This window comes from Rhinoraja longicauda, chromosome 9 (genome assembly GCF_053455715.1).
Source record: "Rhinoraja longicauda isolate Sanriku21f chromosome 9, sRhiLon1.1, whole genome shotgun sequence".
Classification (NCBI taxonomy): Eukaryota; Metazoa; Chordata; class Chondrichthyes; order Rajiformes; family Arhynchobatidae; genus Rhinoraja; species Rhinoraja longicauda.
In genome coordinates, this window is record NC_135961.1 from 41,646,583 (window position 1) to 41,667,589 (window position 21,007).

A 21,007-nucleotide genomic window follows, 5' to 3' on the forward strand; every position below is an offset into this window, starting at 1 on the left:
GCAACAGATTACCTCAAGCAAGGAGGTCCCTTGTTTGTTGGCTAGTGACAGTGTGATACCATGAGGGCTAACATCGTTCATATGGTCATAAGGAATAGGAGTAGAATTAGGCCATTCAGCCCATCAAGTGTACTCCACCGCTCAATCATGGCTGATCTATCTCTGCCTCCTAACCCCATTCTCCATAACCTCTGACACCTGTACTAATCAAGAATCTATCTATATCTGCCTTAAAAATATCCACTGACTTGGCCTCCTCAGCCTTTACAGCCTTTTGTGGCAAAGAATTCCACAGATTCACCACTCTCTGACTAAAGAAATTTCTCCTTGTTTCCTTCCTAAAAGAATGTCCTTTAATTCTGAGGCTTTGATCTCCAATCCTAGACTCTTCCACTAGTGGGAACATCCGCTCCACATCCACTCTATCCAAGCCTTTCACTATTCTGTATGTTTCAATGAGGTCCCCCCTCATTCTTCCAAACTCCAGTGAGTACAGGCCCAGTGCCAACAAACACTCATCGTTTGTTGCGAACTGTGGGACTGATGAAACGACTATTAGTGGAGGAGGAGGTGGGGGGGGGGGGGGGGAGGGCGGGGGGAATTGGGGAAGAGCAGAAAGGAGTGGGAAGGGGGGGTGTTTGTTGAGGTCAGCTAAAGTTAGGGTATTCAACATTCATACCGCTGGGTTGTAAAGTGCCCAAGCCAAATCTGGGGTGAAGTTCCTCTAATTTGCATGTGGTAATGGAGGAGGCCCAGGACAGAAAAGTGTGTATGGGAATAGAAAGGAAAGTTAAAATGGTTGGCAACTGGGAGATCCAAGAGGCTTTGTCGGACCAAGTGTAAGTGTTTAGCGAAACAGTCGCCGAGTCTACACTTTGTCTCGCCAATGTACAGGAGCCCACATCGTGAACACCTGATGCAGTAGATGAGGTGATTAGAACGGGTGTCAAGGGTTATGGGAAGAAGGCAGGAAAATGGGATTAGGAGGCAACGATCTGCCAAGATTGAATGGCAGAGTAGACTCGATGGGCCGAATGGCCTAATTCTACTCCTATACCTTGTGAACTTGTGAGGTTAGAGGAGCTGAGGGTGAACCTCTCTCACCTGGAAGGACTGTCAGGATCCCGGGATGGAGTCAAGGAAGGAGGTAGAAGGACAGGTGTTGCATCTCCCGCGTTTGCAGGGACAAGTAATGAGGGAGGGGGTGAAGCAAGGAGTTGCAGAGGAAGCAGTCTCTGCGGAAGGCGGAAAGTAGGGCTGCTTTCTGATTAACTGATTAATTAATTATTTTTTTGTGATTTTCAACTTAAAATCTTCTTTCTTGGCAAATGTACTTTTATTTCCCATTTGAGGCTGTCAATGGTTCAGTGGTTCGTTATTGTCACGTATGCACTATGCAGTGACATTCTTGCACCCATCGCCATAATTTGGCGCCATTGACGAAAGAAAAAGAAAAAGTCCGAGGTCTTTGCTGATGTACTTGAGCTCCCCTGGATCCAGGTAAACCCCAGGCTGCTGCAGGACCTCCTCCGTCACCCTCAACCAGCTCACCCCGCCAACCAATGTTCCTCTCCTCGCCCGAATGCTTCTCTGTCTTAGGGGACACCTCCTACAGCAACCTTGAAGGCGCTGGAGGCAATACCCCAGTCTCTCTTCTACTGGCCCACTCCTTGCTTTAGTCATCACCAGCAGTTCCCCCCCTCCTCGGCTCTCTGGATTTGAGGCCGGGGTCGGTGGCTTCCAAGCTTCAACCCCAGGCAGCGTCCCACTGGGTCCACTTCACAGCGGTGAACGTGGCCACGGGCGGCCCATCCAGCCCGTCTTGCTCTCGGCTGCCGTCTGGTCCGTCCTTTTTCTCAGCAGCTTGCCAAAATGCTCGTGGAGGACTCCCTGTCCGTTCTTGTTGAGCTCCATGGCACATCGTGGGGGCTTTCTGCCAATCGGTCAGATCTCAAAAATACATAAGGTATCAGCAGTCTCTTCAGTCAGTGATAGTGATGTGTGCAATTTCGTGACAAAGAGGCCAGCAGCACTAAAACCTCTTTCCGATTCAACTCAGCTAGGTTGAATTGTCACGAGTGCTCTGTACACTTTTTCAAGTGTGCTTGGGTATTTCGGCTTGCTTTCCGGGACAGCCATTTCTCGCTTCAATATCTTCAAAATGTCTTGTGGGTTTGAATATGACTCCACTGGCTTCGGCTTCTTGACATTCTTTCTGGAGAGAATGGCATCGAGCTCGTCTGATTTACTTTGCTTTATAGCGTGTCCAGCTTGATCACTATCTTCTTCACCATTGTCGTCAAATAATTCGACGTCTTTGCTCTGAGAACAGCCGCATGTAAATGTCTCCTGCAATTTTGACAAGATCACTTGTTGGGAGTTCCAGGCAGAGTCATAATCCATTGGATCATCCATGTACCTCAGGAGTCCTTAAATGCCTGGGTTTCCTTTTTGCTTGATCCTGGCGCGAACAGCTTCATACAGTTTTCTGCCGATATCACCAGGTTGCTGCTCCAGAATGGTCGGCATGAAATCAAATATTTTATCAGCTTTGCCTGAGTTGCAATCACGTTGTCCAAGGGCGAGGGCACTCATTTCAATCAAATCCAAAGTTTCAGCTCACTTCAGCAGCAATTCAATTTCAGATGGGAAAAGATGAGTGGATGAAAGCTCACTAAGGTAGACACAAAATGCCGTAGTCTGAAGAAGGGTCTCGACCCGAAACATCACCCATTCCTTCGCTCCAGAGATGCTGCCTGACCCGCTGAGTTACTCCAGCATTTTGTGTCTACCTTCGATTTAAACCAGCATCTGCAGTTCTTTCTTACATAAAGTTCACCAAGCACTGTTGGTATGATATCTTTCAGTTTCAAAAACCGCCTCAGCATAGTCAGTGTTGAATTCCAACGTGTCTTGCCGTCAAGGATCAAAGCCATCTCATGTCTTTTTTCACCTTTGACTAGATGTTGCAGTAAATTATTTCTCACGGGTGATTTGTGGGAAAGCTTAGCAATTGATTTTTTCGAATCAATTCAGCAACGTTGTCTGCAAGTTGAACATCAGCATCCACGGATGGAGTCAACCCACTCGCTGATGGAGTCATCATCGCCTTCGTCCTCAATAGCCGACACCTCAATCTTCTCTTCATAGGTGTCATCATCTCCATTCTCATCTTCATCACCATCAGCAGACATGTTATGTGGCTGCCTGTGCAGCACATCAACCGTAGCTAATTAAATGCCATGCAATTCACAATTGCTGGAAAACGCCTGATTTTTGACTGAGCTTCTTCATGACACTAGCTCCATCGTGGTCACGTTTATCAATGGTCAGTTTTAGTCCTCTTGCCGTAGGCATTCAACCATTGATTCATATCATCCCGAGGCTAAAGAGTTTGGCAGTGTGATGAAAATTGAGAAACATGTAGTATTGATTTCTCTTTGAGGTCCACTCGTCTAAAGTGAATGAAAAGTAGTGCCCAGATTCCTGTATGTCCTTCAGTTCCTGCTTCATTTCTTCCTGGATTTTTGTTCCAAATTTCATGACTATATCACAAATATCCTGGGTGGCGAGAGCAAAGTGTTCAAAATCCTCACGGGGGTCTTACATGGAGACACGCTGGCACCCTTTCTCTTTGTCATTGTCCTTGATTGCAATGAGGCAGGCGCTCAAGGAACATGAGGACCTCGGCTTCACAATCACTCCAAGGCGTTCGAGAAGAATCGGGTCAGTCAACTTGTCAGACCTCGACTTCGCTGATGACATCGTCCTGCTGTCAGACCAAATTGGGGAGACACAGGAGCTGCTCAGCAGGGTCGAGATGGAGTGCGAGAAAGTGGGCCTCCACCTCAATACCAAGAAGACGGAGTACATGGCGTTCAACGGTGGTGACCATGAGCCTCCTAAGACCAGTGGCAGTGCATCTCTCAAGAAAGTGGAGGACCTCAAGTACCTAGGAGTGAGGATGCGGAACTCGGCGAATGACATCAAGGTCTGGAAAATACTCGAATGGAAAGCCCTCAATAACATGGGGAAAATCTGGACATCTCAGATGTCTAAGGGTCTCAAACTGAGATTCTTCCATGCAACTGTAGAGACAATATTATTGTACAGGTGTGAGGCATGGACTCTCACTCGAGCACTGTCCAAGTCTCTCAATGGTGTCTACACCCGAATGCTCAGAAAAGTTCAAAATGTCAGTTGGAGGGACCACATCACCAAGGCCCAGCTCTATGGGGAGATTCCACCTCTGACCGAGAAGATCAGGTCAAGAAGGATGAGGCTCGCTGGTCATTGCCACCGCCATCCAGAAACACCAGCAAACAAAGTTGTGCTGTGGGAACCCGCCCATGGAAGACGGAACCCGGGACGACCAAACAAGACGATGCTGAAGACGTTGATGGAAGATGCATATGTAGAGACAAAAGAGGAGCTTGCCAACTGTATGGAGGACAGAGATGTGTGGTGCGTCCGTCACCGTGCCCGTCGGAAACCAGCACCACTGCGTCGCTAATGTTTTCAACGATTTTAAATTAAATTAAAATTAATATCACAAATTCCCTCTCTCGCACTTGGGGTTTTCAGACATTGTGCCTTCCAGTTGCTTTTGATGTCAACCAAATTGATTTTGATTTTGGCCATAGGTGCAAACAGAATTCTGTCTAAAGCTGTCAAACGTGCTATAACAAACTCGGCATTCTTGTTGAAATGCAAAAGAATTGTTCCCTGATTTGTGCTGGATGGGTGACTTGTTTGAAGACATTGGGTCAAATTTGAAGGCATGTTTGTGTTCCAGATGATATTTGAATAACGCAGGGGATGGCTGGTATTTGAAAGTAGTTTCAAAATGCTTGCACTTCATTCCAATTGTTTTTGTTCACAAGAACGTTGTGCCAAACGTCCGACTTCTTGTCTTGAAAATCAGTCCAGTTATCTGACATTTTGCTATATGAAATTTTCTGAATGCATTTAACTGATTATGTTCACATTTTTGCTTAGCTTTACTGGATCAACTGGCTGAAAAGTTACCAAACATTTATTTACAAAACACGGAATTTGCATGCCATCCTTTTCTAGTACTAGCTTTAGAGAAAAGAGAGTTTAGAAATGTGATCACTTTAATCGATTAATCGTGATTAATCATTTGTGATTATTGTTAATCACTTTTTTCAAAAACTGATTAATCAGAGCAGCCTCAGCAGAAAGGGGTGGAGATGGAAAACATTTTTCCGGGTGTTCCGGTTTCCTCCCACACTAGGATAGTGCGAGTGTATGGGGCTTGCTGGTCGGCACAGACTCGGTGGGCCGAAGGTCTGTTTCCACACTGTATCTCTGAACTAAACTAAATTATCTCTTGATGTGGGTTAATGGCAAAAGAATCGAAGATAGTTTATGGGTATATAAGTGAACATGTAGCAAGGCTATAAGAAGGGGAATGGTACTAATGGGTCCATGCTGCCTTGCAGCAAATAATTCCTGTGGTTCATAAGTACCCTGTGGGATGTGCTGGTTAGTGGTGATCTCTTAGATATCATATGTTTCGGTAAGTTAGCAAGAATCTGAGTTTTTCTTTAAATGGCCCAAAGTGCATGATTTAACCCAGTAGAAGAAAAGCAACTCATGTTGACCATTCCCCATAGCAGTTATCCTCATGGTTTTGGATTGAGTTTGGCCGTCTGGACTGCAACCATTTGGGGTTTGCCCAAGGGGTTGTGCCATCTAAGAATTAGATGGATAGACACAAAATGCTGACGTAAGTTGGCGGACAGGCAGCATCTCTGGAGAAGGAATGGGCGATGTTTCGGGTCGAGACCCTTCTTCGGACGAGATCTTGACCTGAAACGTCAACCATTCCTTCTCTCCAGAGATGCTGCCTGTCTCGCTGAGTTAGTCAAGCATTTTGTGTTTATCTTTGGTGTAAACCAGAACAGCAGTTCCTTCCTCCACAACTTAAAACTGATACTCTCCACTTATTGCTAAATCTGACAGAAGGTCACCAACCTGGAATGTTTGTTCTGTTTGTGCCACCACAGACACTGCCTACACCTTTGAGTGTTTCCATTAGTTTCTGTTTGTGAGATGATGGCGAGTCCAGGTCTTGGCAAGTTGTCTGCCATTGGAACTTGATTTAATTGTTGAATGCTGCGAGCTTTCCTCTCCAGTGAACTGACCTCCATGAACTGGCAAATATTCTTCCCTACAATCATCAAGCTATTAAACGCAACAACCTCCAAATAGGCTCTGAATTACATAGACTTGGGGGCTTTGGTTTTGTTTTTTTGCAATGTTATTATTTGTTTGTTTTTATGTTTATGTTCAATGGTTCAATGGTCCTTTATTGTCACGTGTACCATTTAAGGTACCGTGAAATTTGATTTACCGTACAGTCACACCAGAAAAAAGCAACAAGACACACAACCACATAAAAGTTAACATAAACATCCACCACAGCAGCATCCCCACATTCCTCACTGTGATGGAAGGCAATAAAGTCTTATCTTCTTCCTCGTTCTCCCACGGATGGGACAGTCGAACCATCCGCAGTCGGGGTGATTGAAGCTCCCACAGCCGACGATTGAAGCTCCCGCGCCAGGGTGATCGAAGCTCCTGCGTCGGGGTGATCAAAGCTCCCGCGATCGGGGCGGACGAAGCTCCTGCAGTTGGAGCTCCCGAAGTCAGTCCCTAACCAAGGGACCACGAGCTCCATGATATTAAGTCCGTAGGCTCCCGTGGTTGGAGCTCCCGAGGTCGATCCCTGACAAAGGGACCGCCAGCTCCACGATGTTAAGTCCTCAGGCTCTTGAGGTCGGAGCTCCCAAAGTCGATCCCCAGCAAAAGGCTGCCAGCTCCTCGATGTTAGGCCGCAGCGCAGACGGAGATACAATACGGAAAAAAATTGCATCTTTGTTGTGGAAAGAGATTTTTAAAAGTTTCCCCCACCCCTCCCACCCCCACCCCCCACATAATACAAAGCTAAACATACACTAAAACATACTAAAAACAACAAAGAAAGAAAAGGACAAGACAGACTGTTGGCGAGGCTGCCATTGTATGGCGCCACCCATAAATATATATATATACATGTTCCCGATGTTGGGGGAGTCCCGAACCAGGGGCCACAGTTTAAGAATAAGGGGTAGGCCATTTAGAATGGAGATGAGGAAAAACATTTTCACTCAGAGAGTTGTGAAGCTGTGGAACTCTCTGCCTCAGAAGGCAGTGGAGGCCAATTCCCTGGATACTTTCAAGAGAGAGTTAGATAGAGCTCTTAATGATAGCGGAGTCAAGGGGTATGGGGAGAAGGCAGGAACGGGGTACTGATTGTGGATGATCAGCCATGATCACGGTGAATGGCGGTGCTGGCTCGAAGGGCCGAATGGCCTACTCCTGCACCTATTGTCTATTGTTGATTTACATACATACACACATATATATTTACACACACACACACAAATATATAAATATATATATATATATATATATATATATATATATACACACGCACATGTTTTATATACACCCACAAATAACTTTTTTTTCCTTGTATTGTTTAAGAGTACTATGTTTACATGTTCTGTTGTGCTGCTGCAAGTAAGGATTTCATTGTTCTATCTGGCACATATGACAATAAAACACTCTTGACTCTTGAAATATTTTCTGCATCTTGAACATGTATGTTATGATTCTTCCATCTAATGTCACTTCCCAGCCAATCACTACAGTTAACCAATCTTGCCACCCAGTTTCTTGCTGTCATGCCTTCAGTCCTGAGGCTCCCACCACATCTCCCCATCCAACTCTCTCCACTTCCTTTCACTTGATTTGGTGAATTTTATAATTTGCAGAATGTTTCTCTTTTTGTGTTTTTTCAATAGAAAGTATATTTGTCTGGCAAGATCTGGATGTTAAGACACTTAAGCCTGCTGCCCATCCATCATAGAGAATCCTTTTACCAGCTGTTCATTTTCCTATAGACTATCAGGATCTGTTCTTCATGTTGCAATTTATAGGCAGTCTGCATTTTTGTCAGTGGTCCTTTAATGTTAAACTGAACTGAAACAACACCATGCTTCAGCTTTGTACTCCAATCAGAATATAAAAAATAAGAATCAGAAGTACACCATATTCTCCTTTGAGTTTTCTCTTTCGTTCTACAAGGCTGATCATTTAGCTCAGGTTCTTTTTGTTTTGCCTGGAGTTTTATGCAGAGATCTTTTATCTCAATATATTCAGTGATAATGCATCCATAGGCTCCTTTGGGTGGAACAAATTCTAGTGTATTTCACCGTCTGACTGAAGAAGTTTCTTTTGATCACAGTCTTAAATACGCAGCCTCATATCCCTTAGTTTTTGGGTCTCCAATCAGGGCGAGCAGCTTTTCAACAAGACCATTCACAAGCTTACCATGATTATGATTGGAATACCTTCCACTTACATATAGGACTACACCTCCAAAAGATCTCTACAGTTCGAGAAGATGAACACCATCTAGGACAAAACAGCCCTCATAATTAGCAACCTGTCCACCTCCTTAAACATTCATTCCCATCACCACTGGTGCATTGCGGCTGCAGTCTGTAGCATCTGTTTGTATTGGTTTATTATTATCTCGTGTACCAGAATGAATGAATGAATGAATGAATGAATGAATGAATGAATAAGTTTATTGGCATATACAAGGAATGTGCCTTGGTGCTCCGCTCACAAATGACAACACAAACATACAGTTAACAATTAAGAATAAAGCATAACCACATCAAAACAATAAGGATACAACATTACGGTCTAAACATGTGGGTGAAAATAAATCAGAGCAAAAAGAGACTACAGACTTTGGTTATTGAGTAGAACTATCACTCATGGAAAAAAGCTGTTTTTATGTCTGGCTGTGGCTGCTTTGACAGTCCGGAGTTGCCTTCCAGAGGGAAGTGCTTTGAAGAGTTTGTGGCCAGGGTGAGCGGGGTCAGAGATGATCTTGCCCGCTTGCTTCCTGGCCCTTGCAGCGTACAGTTTGTCAATGGGGGAACGTTGCAGCCAACAACCTTCTCAGCTGTGCGAACGATCCGTTGCAGCCTCCGGATGTCGTGCTTGGTGGCTGAGCCAAACCAGACCACGATGGAGAAGGTGAGGACAGACTCAATGATAGCAGTATAGAATTGAACCATCATTGCCTGTGGCAGATTGTGTTTCTTCAGTTGCCGCAGGAAGTACATCCTCTGTTGGGCCTTTTTGACTGTGGAGTCAATGGTGGCCCCCCATTTAAGGTCCCTGGAGATGATGGTTCCAAGGAAATTAAATGACTCCACAGATGTGACTATGATGTTGTTGTTGGTGAGTGGGGGGAGGGGAGGGGAATCTCTTTGAAGGTCTACAATTAGTTCCACTGTCTTGAGAGCATTGAGCTCCAGGTTGTTGCGATGGCACCAGGACGCCAGCTGTGTCACTTCCCATCTGTAGGCAGATTCCTCCCCATCCTGGATCAGTCCAATCAAGGTTGTGTCATCCGCAAACTTGAGGAGCTTGACAGAGGAGTCTGTGGAGGTGCAGTCGTTGGTGTAGAGAGTAAAGGAGAGGGGATTGTACGCAACCTTGCGGTGCTCCTATGCTGAGGGTCATCGAGTCCGAGATGTGCTTTCCCAGCCTCACATGCTGCTTCCTGTCTGTCAGGAAGTTGATGATCCACTGACAGAGGGGTTCAGGCACAGTCAACTTCGAGAGTTTGTAGTGTAGTAGCTCTGGCCCAATGGTGTTAAAAGCAGAGCTAAAGTCCACAAACAGAATCCTGGCATAGGTCCCCTTGCGGTCTAGGTGCTGGAGGATGAAGTGCAGGCCTAGGTTGACTGCGTCGTCCACCGATCTATTGGCCCTATATGCAAACTGCAGGGGGTCCAGCAGGGGGTTTGTGATGTTTTTCAGCTGGGCCAGCACAAGTCTTTCAAAGGTCTTCATGACTACAGAGGTAAGTAAGACAGTCCTGTAGTCATTAAGACCAGTGATCCTTGTATTTGGGTACAGGGACAATAGTGGAGACCTTGAAGCAGGCAGGGACAGTGCAGATTTGCAGGGACTGGTTGAAAATGTCTGTGTAGATCGGTGCCATTTGTTCGGCACAGAGCTTGAGGATAGAGGGGGAAACATTGTCCGGTCCTGGAGATTTCCGGCTTTTCTGTTTTCCGAATAGCCTCTCCACCTCCGCAATTTCTATTGTTAATCTGGGGTCATGCTGTGAGAATGTGCAAATTGGTGATTGCAGAGGGGTGGTGGGAGGGTGGAAGGGCCCAGAGTAGGTGGGGACGGATCCAGTCTTTGCAAACTGGAGTCAGTCTTTGAGTACGTGTGAAGTGGTGATTGGGGATGGGGGGAGGGGGTCCCAGGGTTATGTTTCTGTTGCTCGAACCTGCAGTAAAACTCGTTCAGGTCATTGGTCAACTGATGATTGTCCAAGGAGCGTGGGGTTTTCCTCTTGTACCTGGTGATTTCTTGCAAGCCCTTCCAAACTGAAGAGGAGTCATTAGCTGGGAACTTGCTCCTCAGCTTCTCAGAGTACCTTTCCTTGGCAGGTCTTACAGTGACAAAACGTTGTTTTGCATGCTATCCAAGCAAATCATATCATTTGTGAGTACAATCATACCGTACATGAACACACCAAGTAATGCAGAGAAAAGGAAATGAGAGTCCAAAATATAGTTTGATAGCTACAAAGAAAGTGTAGATACAAAACATTGCAACAGCTACAAAGAGGTAGATTGGGAAATTATGAATTCATCTTTAGCATATGAGATATCCATTTGAGAGTCTGATAACAGCAGGAAAGAAATTGTTCTTGAAACGTTAAGCTGGAAAGATTGCAGAGAAGATTTACGAGGATGTTGCCAAGACTCGAGGGCCTGAGCTACAGGGAGAGGTTGAGCAGGCTAGGCCTTTATTCCTTGGAGCTCAGAAGGATGAAGGGTGATCTTATAGAGGTGTATACGATCATGAGGGGAATGGATAGGGTAAATGCGTAAAGTCTTTTACCAAGAGTGGGGGAATCAAGAACCAGGGGTCATAGGTTTAAGGTGAGAGGGCGGCACAGTGGTGCAGCGGTAGAATTACTGTCTTATAGCGCCAGAGATCTGGGTTCGATCCTGACTACAGGTGCTCCGGTTTCCTTGCAGTCTCCAAAGACATACAGGTTTGTGGGGTAATTGGCTTCGGTAAAATTGTAAATTGTCCCTAGTGTGTAGAACTAGTGCTGGTGTACTGGTTGATCGCTGGTTGGCGCGGACTTGGTGGACCGAAGGGCCTGTTTCCACTCTGTATCTCTAACGTCTAGAAGTGGAAAAATATTTAGTAGGAACCCGAGGGGTTACCTTTTTACACGGAGGGTGTTGGGTATATGGAACAAGCTGCCAGAGGACGTAGTTGGGGGTAGGTACTACAACAGCATTTAAAAGGCATTTGGACAGGTACATTGATAGGAAAGGTTTAGAGGGATATGGGCCAAGCACCGGCAGGTGGGACTGGTATAGACTGGGGTAGATACCCCATGGGATAGTTGGCCTAAGTGCCAGTTTCCGTGCTGAATGACGAAGTGATGAAGAGGCTGCCAGAAATGTGGAACTCTTCTGCAAACTGGAATTGATCGCAGGTGAACTGTTGATGTGATGTTGGAGTTTGCTGCCTTTATGATCAAAACATTAACGCATTAAGGGACAACAGTAGGTCGGATTGGGCAGGATATCAATGAGTGGGTGAACAGGTAGCAGGGGTTGAAGGGCCTCATACTATTTTTTGACGGAAGAAAGAAACAGGAAAGATAGCATCTTAGCAATTGGTACAGGCAAAAACATACAACCGATACTAAGCATCATGCCTGCCATATGCATTTTATATTGACATAATATAATAGCTGAATCAAATAATATTCAATTTAAAGTGCCGGCAAAGTTCAAAGTTTGAGGACGATCTGTAATGCAATCATTTGTGGATGGATGGCTTGGTGGGCACAAGATGTAGCAGCAACCCATGCATGCACTTTCCTGAATCTAATTTAATCATAGGTAATAAGTGATAGGCGTAGAATTAGGCCATTCATCCCATCAAGTCTACTCCGCCATTCAATCCTGGCTGATCTATCTCTCCCTCCTAACCCCATTCTCCTGCCTTCTCCCCATAACCTCTGACATCCATATTAATCAAGAATTTGACCTGGGTTTAGATAACAAGAAACAAGTTACATCATTTTTGGCAAAATTAAAATCAATGCAATTTAAAAATCATTTGTTCCTTTGAGAATACAGTTGCCTTAGCCTGAGGCCTGGATGATTGGTTAGATGTGTCAAACAGAAATTAGCTCCTAAACTACGGGAAAGGACTTCAGGAATCAAGGTAAAGTCATTTCTGGATTCTCAGTGATGATTATATTCCTTACTTCCTACCGAAACCAAGAAAACTACAGGAGAAAGTGGATCAGCTTCACCAAGAAGTTCTCTGGTAGTATTGAGAAATGAGGCCCCATTGGATTGAGAGGGAAGGGTTCTGCGACTCTGAAGAACGGGCTATGGTGCAGGCATATGATTTCATCGTACCTAGTGCTTAGAACGTTGTTGGTTCAGCAAGAGCTCCCAGTTTGGTCACCGATCCTCCACTTGTGATGGGTGGATTCATTAATAGCCGCAGAGAAATTGAAATCCCATTTCAGTGAGAATTTCAGTTTGTTAATGTGGAATTATCTCTGTTTTCCCCTATTCTGTTCATTCTGGCGTCAGTATTGCAAAATGAATTGCTGTTTTGATTGAACGCCACACTCAATTTTACAAAGGTTTATTCTCATGCCAGAGAGTGGGAAGGGAGAAATCCAGCTGAAAGGTCATGTCGTGGTAACTAACGGTCCATTTAATGTTCTCAGTCATGAGTCGAGTTTGTTTAACATCTTTCATTTGATGAAATTTGTCATCAATCTGTTTTAAAAACGACACAATTTACTTAACATACCAACCAAAGACTGTTTCACACACTAGCGTAATGCTGACATTGTGTCTACTCCTCAATATTACATTTCCCAAAGTTGAAAGTATACTCTTTGGAAACAGTGATAGTGATTATTATTGAGGAAGATACAGCCAGTCAAAGTCCATCCAGACATCTGGTATTACTTTGCCATCAGTTTTGCAATTTAACTGCATAACTCTTCAAAAGTAGGAGGCAAGAGGCCACTTCCAAAGGGTAGAAGAATTGTGGATGGGTAGAAGATCAAGCTTTAAACAGTTTACACAGCCTACAGCATAACCTATTAACTTACTAATGTTGTCAGAGAGGGGTCCATCGTGCAACTATCACAACAGGAACTGTTTTGAAGTTGGTTTTGAACTCCACTGTTGTTCATCAAATTCAGTGACATAATTCTGGTTTCCTAGCTCTCATTTTACCTCCCGGGAATGATGTGAGTAGCAGAACTAAATCTGGGGCTAAAGCAAGATTTAGATGTTTCTTTAAAGATTTATTTACAATGATTCTGTGCATCTTCTCTGCACCCTTTCCAGCTTAACAGCATCTTTCCTATAACGGTGACCAAAACTGACCACAATACTCTAAATGTGGCCTCATCAATGTCGTACAACTGTAACATAACTTCCCAACTTCTGAGGTCGGCCAATGTGCCGACAGCCTTCTTGACAGCCTTACTCAACTTCACCGAAGGAAGCAGAGGGTGATGGTGGAAGGTTGTTTTTCAGACTGGTGTGCCTCAGGGATCAGTGCGGAGCCCATTGCTGTTTGTGGTTTGTAGCATTGATTTGAATGAGACCGTCGGAGGCATGATTAGTAAGTTTGCAAATGACACTGAAGTGGGTGGTATCGTAGATGGCGACGATGGCTATCAAAAATTACAGCAGTATATTGATCAGTGGGGCAAGTGGGCTGACCTAATGAAGTTTAGTGCAGATAAGTGCAAGATGTAACTTTTGGGAGGTGTAGAAAAATAACTGCAGATGCTGGTACAAATTGAAGGTATCACAAAATGCTGGAGTAACTCAGCAGGTCAGGCAGCATCTCAGGAGAGAGGGAATGGGAGATGTTTCGGGTCGAGACGCTTCTTCAGACTGATGGCCCCGCACGGCCCGATTTTACCTTCTACCTAAAATCCATACAGAACTGTCCCGGCAGACCCATTGTCTCTGCCTGCTCATGTCCCACCAAACTTATTTCCACCTACCTCGACTCAATCCTATCCCTCCTGGTTAAATGCCTCCCCACCTATGTCCAAGACACCTCACACGCTCTCCGTCTCCTCGGTAACTTCCGGTTTCCAGGCCCCCACTCCCTCATCTTTACCATGGATGTCCAGTCACTCTACACTTCCATCCCCCACAAGGATGGTCTTGAAGAACTCCGTTTCTTCCTCGACCGTAGAACCAGCCTATCCCCATCTACCAACACTCTCCTCCGCCTAGCAGAGCTGGTTCGTACCCTTAACAACTTCTCCTTTGACTCCTCCCACTTCCTCCAAACCAGAGGCGTAGCTATGAGCATTCGCATGGGCCCTAGCTATGCCTGCCTCTTTGTCGGGTACGTCGAACAATCCTTGTTCCAGACGTACACTGGCCCCATCCCCGAACTCTACCTCTGCTACATCGACGACTGCATTGGTGCTGCCTCTTGTACCCATGCAGAACTCACTGACTTCATACATTTCACCCCCAATTTCCATCCTGCTCTTAAATATACTTGGACTATCTCCGACATCTCCCTACCATTTCTGGACCTCACCATCTCCATCACAGGAGACAGACTAGTGACTGACATCTACTATAAACCCACTGACTCGCACAGCTATCTGGACTACACCTCTTCCCACCCTGACCCCTTCAAAAAGTCTATCCCCTACTCCCAATTCCTCCGTCTATGCCGCATCTGCACCCGGGATGAGGTGTTCCACAATAGGGCATCAGAGATGTCCTCATTCTTCAGGAAACGGGGCTTCCCCTCTTCCATTATAGATGAGGCTCTCACTAGGGTCTCCTCTATATCCCGCAGCTCCGCTCTTGCTCCCCCTCCCCCCATTCATAACAAGGGCAGAATCCCCCTTGTTCTCACCTTCCACCCCATCAGCCAGCGTATCCAACAAGTCATCCTCCAACATTTCCATCACCTCCAACGGGACCCCACTACTGGCCACATCTTCCCATCTCCTCCCCTTTCTGCGTTCCGCAGAGACCGTTCCCTCCGTAACTCCCTGGTCCATATTTTTTCATATTTTTATTTTCATATTTCAGATACAGCGCGGAAACAGGCCTTTTCGGCCCACCAAGTCCGCACCGCCCAGTGATTCCCGCACACTAACACTATCCTATAGACATTAGGGACAATTTTTTTTTTTTTTTTTTACATTTACCCAGTCAATTAACCTACATACCTGTACGTCTTTGGAGTGTGGGAGGAAACCGAAGATCTCGGAGAAAACCCACGCAGGTCACGGGGAGAACGTACAAACTCCTTACAGTACAGCACCCGTAGTCAGGATCGAACCTGAGTCTCCGGCGCTGCATTCGCTGTAAAGCAGCAACTCTACCGCTGCGCTACCGTCCACTCGTCCCTTCCCACCCTAACCACCCCCTCCCCGGGCACTTTCCCCTGCAACCACAGGAGATGCAACACCCTTTACCTCCCCCCTCAACTCCATCCAAGGACCCAAACAGTCTTTCCAGGTGAGACAGAGGTTCACCTGTACCTCCTCCAACCTCATCTATTGTATCCGCTGCTCTAGATGTCAATTTCTCTACATCGGCGAGACCAAACGCAGGCTCGGCGATCGTTTCGTTCAACATCTTCGCTCAGTCCGCCTCAACCAACCTGCTCTCCCGGTGGCTGAGCACTTCAACTCCACCTCCCACTCCCAGTCTGTCCTTTCTGTCGTGGGCCTCCTCCAGTGCCATAATGAAGCCCACCGGAAATTGGAGGAACAGCACCTCATATTTCGCTTGGGCAGCTTGCAGCCCAACAGTATGAACATTGACTTCTCCAACTATAGATAGTTCCTCTGTCCCTCCCTTTTTCCCCCTTCTCCCTTCCCAGTTCTCCCACTGTCTTCCTGTCTCCACCTATATCCTTTCTTTGTCCCGCCCCCCTGACATCAGTCTGAAGAAGGGTCTCGACCCGAAACGTCACCCATTCCCTCTCTCATAGATGCTGCCTGGCCTGCTGAGTTACTCCAGAATTGTGTAACTTTTGGGAAGTCAAACCAGGGCAGGATCTTCTTGAATGACAGGACCCTGGGGAGCATTGTAGAGCAGGGGTATCTCAGAGTGTAGGTACATAGTTCCTTGAAAATGGCGTCACAGGCTAGGATTTTATTCATTTGAGCACAGGAAATAAAGCGTGACCCAAAAGAGGTGTATAAGATCATGAGGGGAATAGATAGGGTAAATAATTAGTCTTTTATTGAGGGTAGGGGAATCAAGAACCAGTTTAAGGTGAGAGGGGAAAGATTTAATAGAAACCTGATGGGGAACATTTTCATACAGAGGGTGGTGGGTAAATGGAATGAGTTGCCAGAGGAGAAAGTTGAGACTTAACAACTGAGGTACTTAACAAAAAACAACATTTAAAAGACATTTGGACAGGTACATGGTTGAGAAAGATTGAGAAGGATATGGGTCAAACGCATGCAAGTGGGAATAATGTAGCATCTTGATCGGCATGGGCAAGTTGGACTGAAGACCCTGTTTCCATGCTGTACGATCAATGACTAAGTGACTATTTTTTTCCTTGATGAAGGACTCCACCATCATCTTATCAACAACAGACGTTAAGCTAACAGGCCTGTTTACTGTTTCTTATTACCCTCCTTGAACAAGGGAGTTACAGATGTAACTTTCTAACTTGTTGGTATCTGCCTGAAAATCTGTGTTTTGATAAACCCTGAGGTCAGGATTGAACCCAGGTCTCTGGCGCTGTGAGGCAGCAGCTCTTCCAGCTGTGCCACTGTGCCGCCACTTGTCTGCCTTATGTCCCATTAGTTTTACCGGTGACATGTCCCCTGCAAAATACATTATTGCAAGTTCTTCCATGCAATTTGACATAAGCCCCCTTTGTTATCTTTGGGATATTTGCAGTGCCCTGTACCGACCCCTGATGCTAATTTGTCATTTCCTCGTTACTGGTTATTAATGCCCCTCTGTCACCCTTCAGGGGTTCCATGCTTACCCTCGCGAGCCTCTTTTGATATATCCAAAGAAGTTCTTACTGTCTATTTTAATATACATGTTCTATCTGTTGTACGTACATGGCTTGATTGTATTCATGTACCCAATCTGATCTGTTTAGCGAGCACATAAACTAAAGTTTTTCATCATATCTTGATAGACTTGACAATATTAAACCAACCAACTAATTAGTTTTTTCTTATAATCAATTTTCTCTTTCTTTATTAGCTTACCAGTATCGGACGACTGATGCTGAAAAATTAAGAGTTTTCTGGCCTACCATATGACTTTGGCACTTTGTATGCTTGGGCTCTTGATTAAATTGTTCCTGTATCTCTTTAGTATGTATAGATGTTCATCTTTCTCAGCGCCTGCTACCGCTTAATAGTAAAATCCAATGGTTTTACTGATGTTTGGCTAATTGTTTTTCAGTTTCTTGCATTCTTACTCCTTCAGATTAATGTGATGGATATACACATAGATGTGCATGACAAATTCGGGTCCTAGAGACTCTGTTGACATTGGGACTGTTTGAGAGCTGTACACATTTGGAAACTTATTATTTTTCACCAATGTTTAATAGAAGTTGTATTTTATTTTTCCAGGACTTCCTCAGGAAGAAGAAAAGAAGGAATGTTACTACAACCTAAATGATGCACACTTCTGTGACAATGTTCTGACATCCAATGTCACGAAGCAGGAATGTTGCTGCACTCTGGGAGCAGGCTGGGGTGACAATTGTGAAGTGTTCCCATGCCCAATGTTTGGCAGCCGTAAGTTTGCTTCAGCTGAATTGATTATTTACAGTGTTTGATGGAGCAGGCTTATGATAACTATCCTGAGACTTATTTAGTGTGGCAGTTCCTGGGAATAATCAAGGAAGTGGAGGGAAGAGAGTATGGGGGTCGGTGATGAACATGCCGATTAGGATTGCCATCGTCACGTTGCTGATATGCTTCAAGTATGTGTGCAGCATTGGAGGAATGGTTGATGCCTGCACCACGAGATCAGCCCATTTGCACAGCCTGCAACTTACTAATTCTCATATTCTCTCTATGCAATTGCCCAGTACACATGAGTGGCAAATCCTTTCCTGTAGAATTATCAGAGATCGTTTAAACTGGGCCCTTCAATGGATTGGTTGCTGGAAGCGCACGTAAGAACATCAGGGGGTGTGGGATCAATATGTTGGAATGTTTACTTCCATCAATGCAAACCATGTCTTTGCATAATCTATATGTTGCCTGAGGAAACATGCTGACCACATTTGACAACTTCTGTCCCGTCTATGACAATGAATATTGGGAAAGTTAAAATCCCCTACTGTGACAACCTTATTAGTCCTACAGCTGCCTGCAATCTCCTGGCATATTTGTTTTTCAAATTCTCATTGACTATTTGGGGGCCAGTAGTACACCCCCAACAAGGGAAAACATCATCCCTTTTATGTTCATCCGCTCCACCCACAGAACCTCACTGGACAAATCATCAATAATGTCATCACTGACCACTGTTGTGACATCCTCCTTAATTAGTAAAGCAACAACCCCTCCTCTTTTACCCCACCCCTATCCCCCCTATAGCATGTATCCTGGAACATTAAGCTGCCAGTCTAGTCCCTCTATTAACCAGCTAAGGGCCACAGCATCCCAGTCGTATGTACTTATCCACACCCTGAGTTCATTTGCCTTACCCGTCAGGCCTCTTGAATTGAAATAAGTGTCATTCAAAGCAACAGTTCTTCCTCATTCCCTACCATGCTTGTGCCTATGCTGTCCACTGAACTTACTTTCATCACCATCCATACTGACTTCCAGCTTCTCACCTGCCTTGGTCCTGCATAGGATCCCACCGCCAGCCCCCTCACCGCCAATCCAGTTTATGCCCACCCATGTAGCGCCAGCGAACCTGCCTGCCAAGATATTGGTTCCACTCCAGTTCAGATGCAACTCATCCCTCTTGTACAGATTAGCTCTGCTCCAGAAGAGATCCCAATGGTCCAAAAATCTGAATCCTTGCCCGCTGCACCAACTCCCCAGCCACACATTCATCTACACATTCATAATTTACTGTTGTAATTTATGATGCAAATATTATATTTGTTTTCCTATAGGTTTACTCAACTTTTTGCATTTGCAAATTTTCTATTTTATTGTTTAGCGGATTTTTCTACCATATGCCCTGAAGGGAAAGGATTAATCCCCAATGGAAACTCGGCCTATGGAATCAGTGGACTTCATTACCGAGGTCAGAATTTCAATAAATTACTTCTAGACACTAATCTTCTAACATGGCAGGACTGCTGGGTTAAGACCGTGTCAACATCATGTTCAATTTGAAACGAGTCTGAATCTTAGTCTTACAAACATTGTGTAGGATTAGCCCCTGCTGTCACACTTTGAAAGGACTGAGTACATTCAAGACCGAACAGAGTCACTTTGCATCATATAATTTCACCATAACTAAAGGAGAAATTCAGTGGTAATCTCTCACCCCAAGCTTGGAAACATATGCTGAAGAATTCAGGATGAAGTGCTGCTGAACAACTGACGGATTGATACGAATGATTCTGCAGAATTACTCCCTCCAGTTCTGCGTTCCTTTTGCCATCAAGCTCCTTATCTTCCTTGCCTCAGAGTCTCCAGCGCCTGCAGCCCAGAGTCCGTTAATCAAGATCAAAATTGCACGCTTTTGCTGTGCGATGTGCCCCACTTCAAAGTATGAAATTCGTGTACACATTTAGGAGATATCAGCATCTCATCTCTTTGATTCCTTTGTGATCAGCAGAGGAGCTTCGCCTTTGCCCATGTGTTCATCTGGAATCAGATCAGATCAATCCTTTTCCTACTGATGCCTTTACTCCTGGCAATCTATTTTTGGTGGGGTGTTTTGCACCTTGATGTCACTAAATTTAAGTTGATGCATATGGGGCAGATTCCAAAGAGGAAAGGGAATGAAGGGAGTTGGTACAGTGGTATGCATTGAGTCCTTACCTGAGTCTATAAGCCCTGGATTTGAGAGGTCCTGGTACATTACGGTGCTGTTGGCAACTGAGTGGATTGCTTTGCAAGGGACCAGTGTGAATTCAGTGAAGAAAAAGCCTCTATTAATCAGCCCTCCATTAATCGGGAGTCTTTTACCCTGTATGGGAGAATCAAGAACCAGGGGACATAAGTTTAAGGTGAGAAGGAAAAGATTTAATAGGAACCTGAAGGACAACTTTTTCACACAGAGGGTGGAGGGTATATGGAATGACCTGCCAGAGGAGGTAGTGGAGGCAGGTACTATAAAGAATATTTAAAAGGCATTCAGACAGGTACATGGATAGGTAAGGTTTAGGGGGATCATAAGTGAAAGGAGCAAAATTAGGCCCTTCGGCCCATCAAGTCTACTTTGCCATTCAATCATGGCTGATCGATCTCTCCCTCCTAACCCCATTCTCCTGCCTTCTCCCCATACCCTCTGACACCCGTACCAATCAAGAATCTGTCTATCTCTGCCTTAAATATATCCACTAACTTGGGCTCCACAACCTTCTGTGGATATAAACCAAATGCAGACAAGTGTGGATGGGGCTTCTTGGTCTGCATGGGCAAGATGGGTTGAAGGGCCTGTTATCGCGCTGTATGAATGATTTTATGATCAAATAACATCCAACTTCTACATCCTTTAGATTTGTGTATGATACATAGAAATGGTTATGGCCTCAATATCAGTGCCAAGGGTGGTGCCAACACACAGAGACCTGAGTGTTTGGGAAGATATTGCACTCTAGTTTGATTTGGATCAGATGTCAGTTTTGCAGTGTGTTTCTTCTGTTCACA

The 21,007-nt window shown here is 45.1% G+C and overlaps 1 protein-coding gene across 7 annotated transcripts in view; it reads left to right on the plus strand.

Annotated features, from left to right (window-relative positions):
- The window catches only part of LOC144596672 (latent-transforming growth factor beta-binding protein 1-like), a 289,705-nt gene that overhangs the window by 214,468 nt on the left and 54,230 nt on the right, over positions 1–21,007 (plus strand). For all 7 annotated transcript variants that reach the window (XM_078405313.1, XM_078405317.1, XM_078405316.1 and 4 more), the window contains 2 exons: positions 17,789–17,956; positions 19,344–19,430. In XM_078405313.1, coding sequence (XP_078261439.1) covers positions 17,789–17,956; positions 19,344–19,430 — 255 coding nt within the window. The remainder of the gene's footprint in view (positions 1–17,788; positions 17,957–19,343; positions 19,431–21,007) is intronic.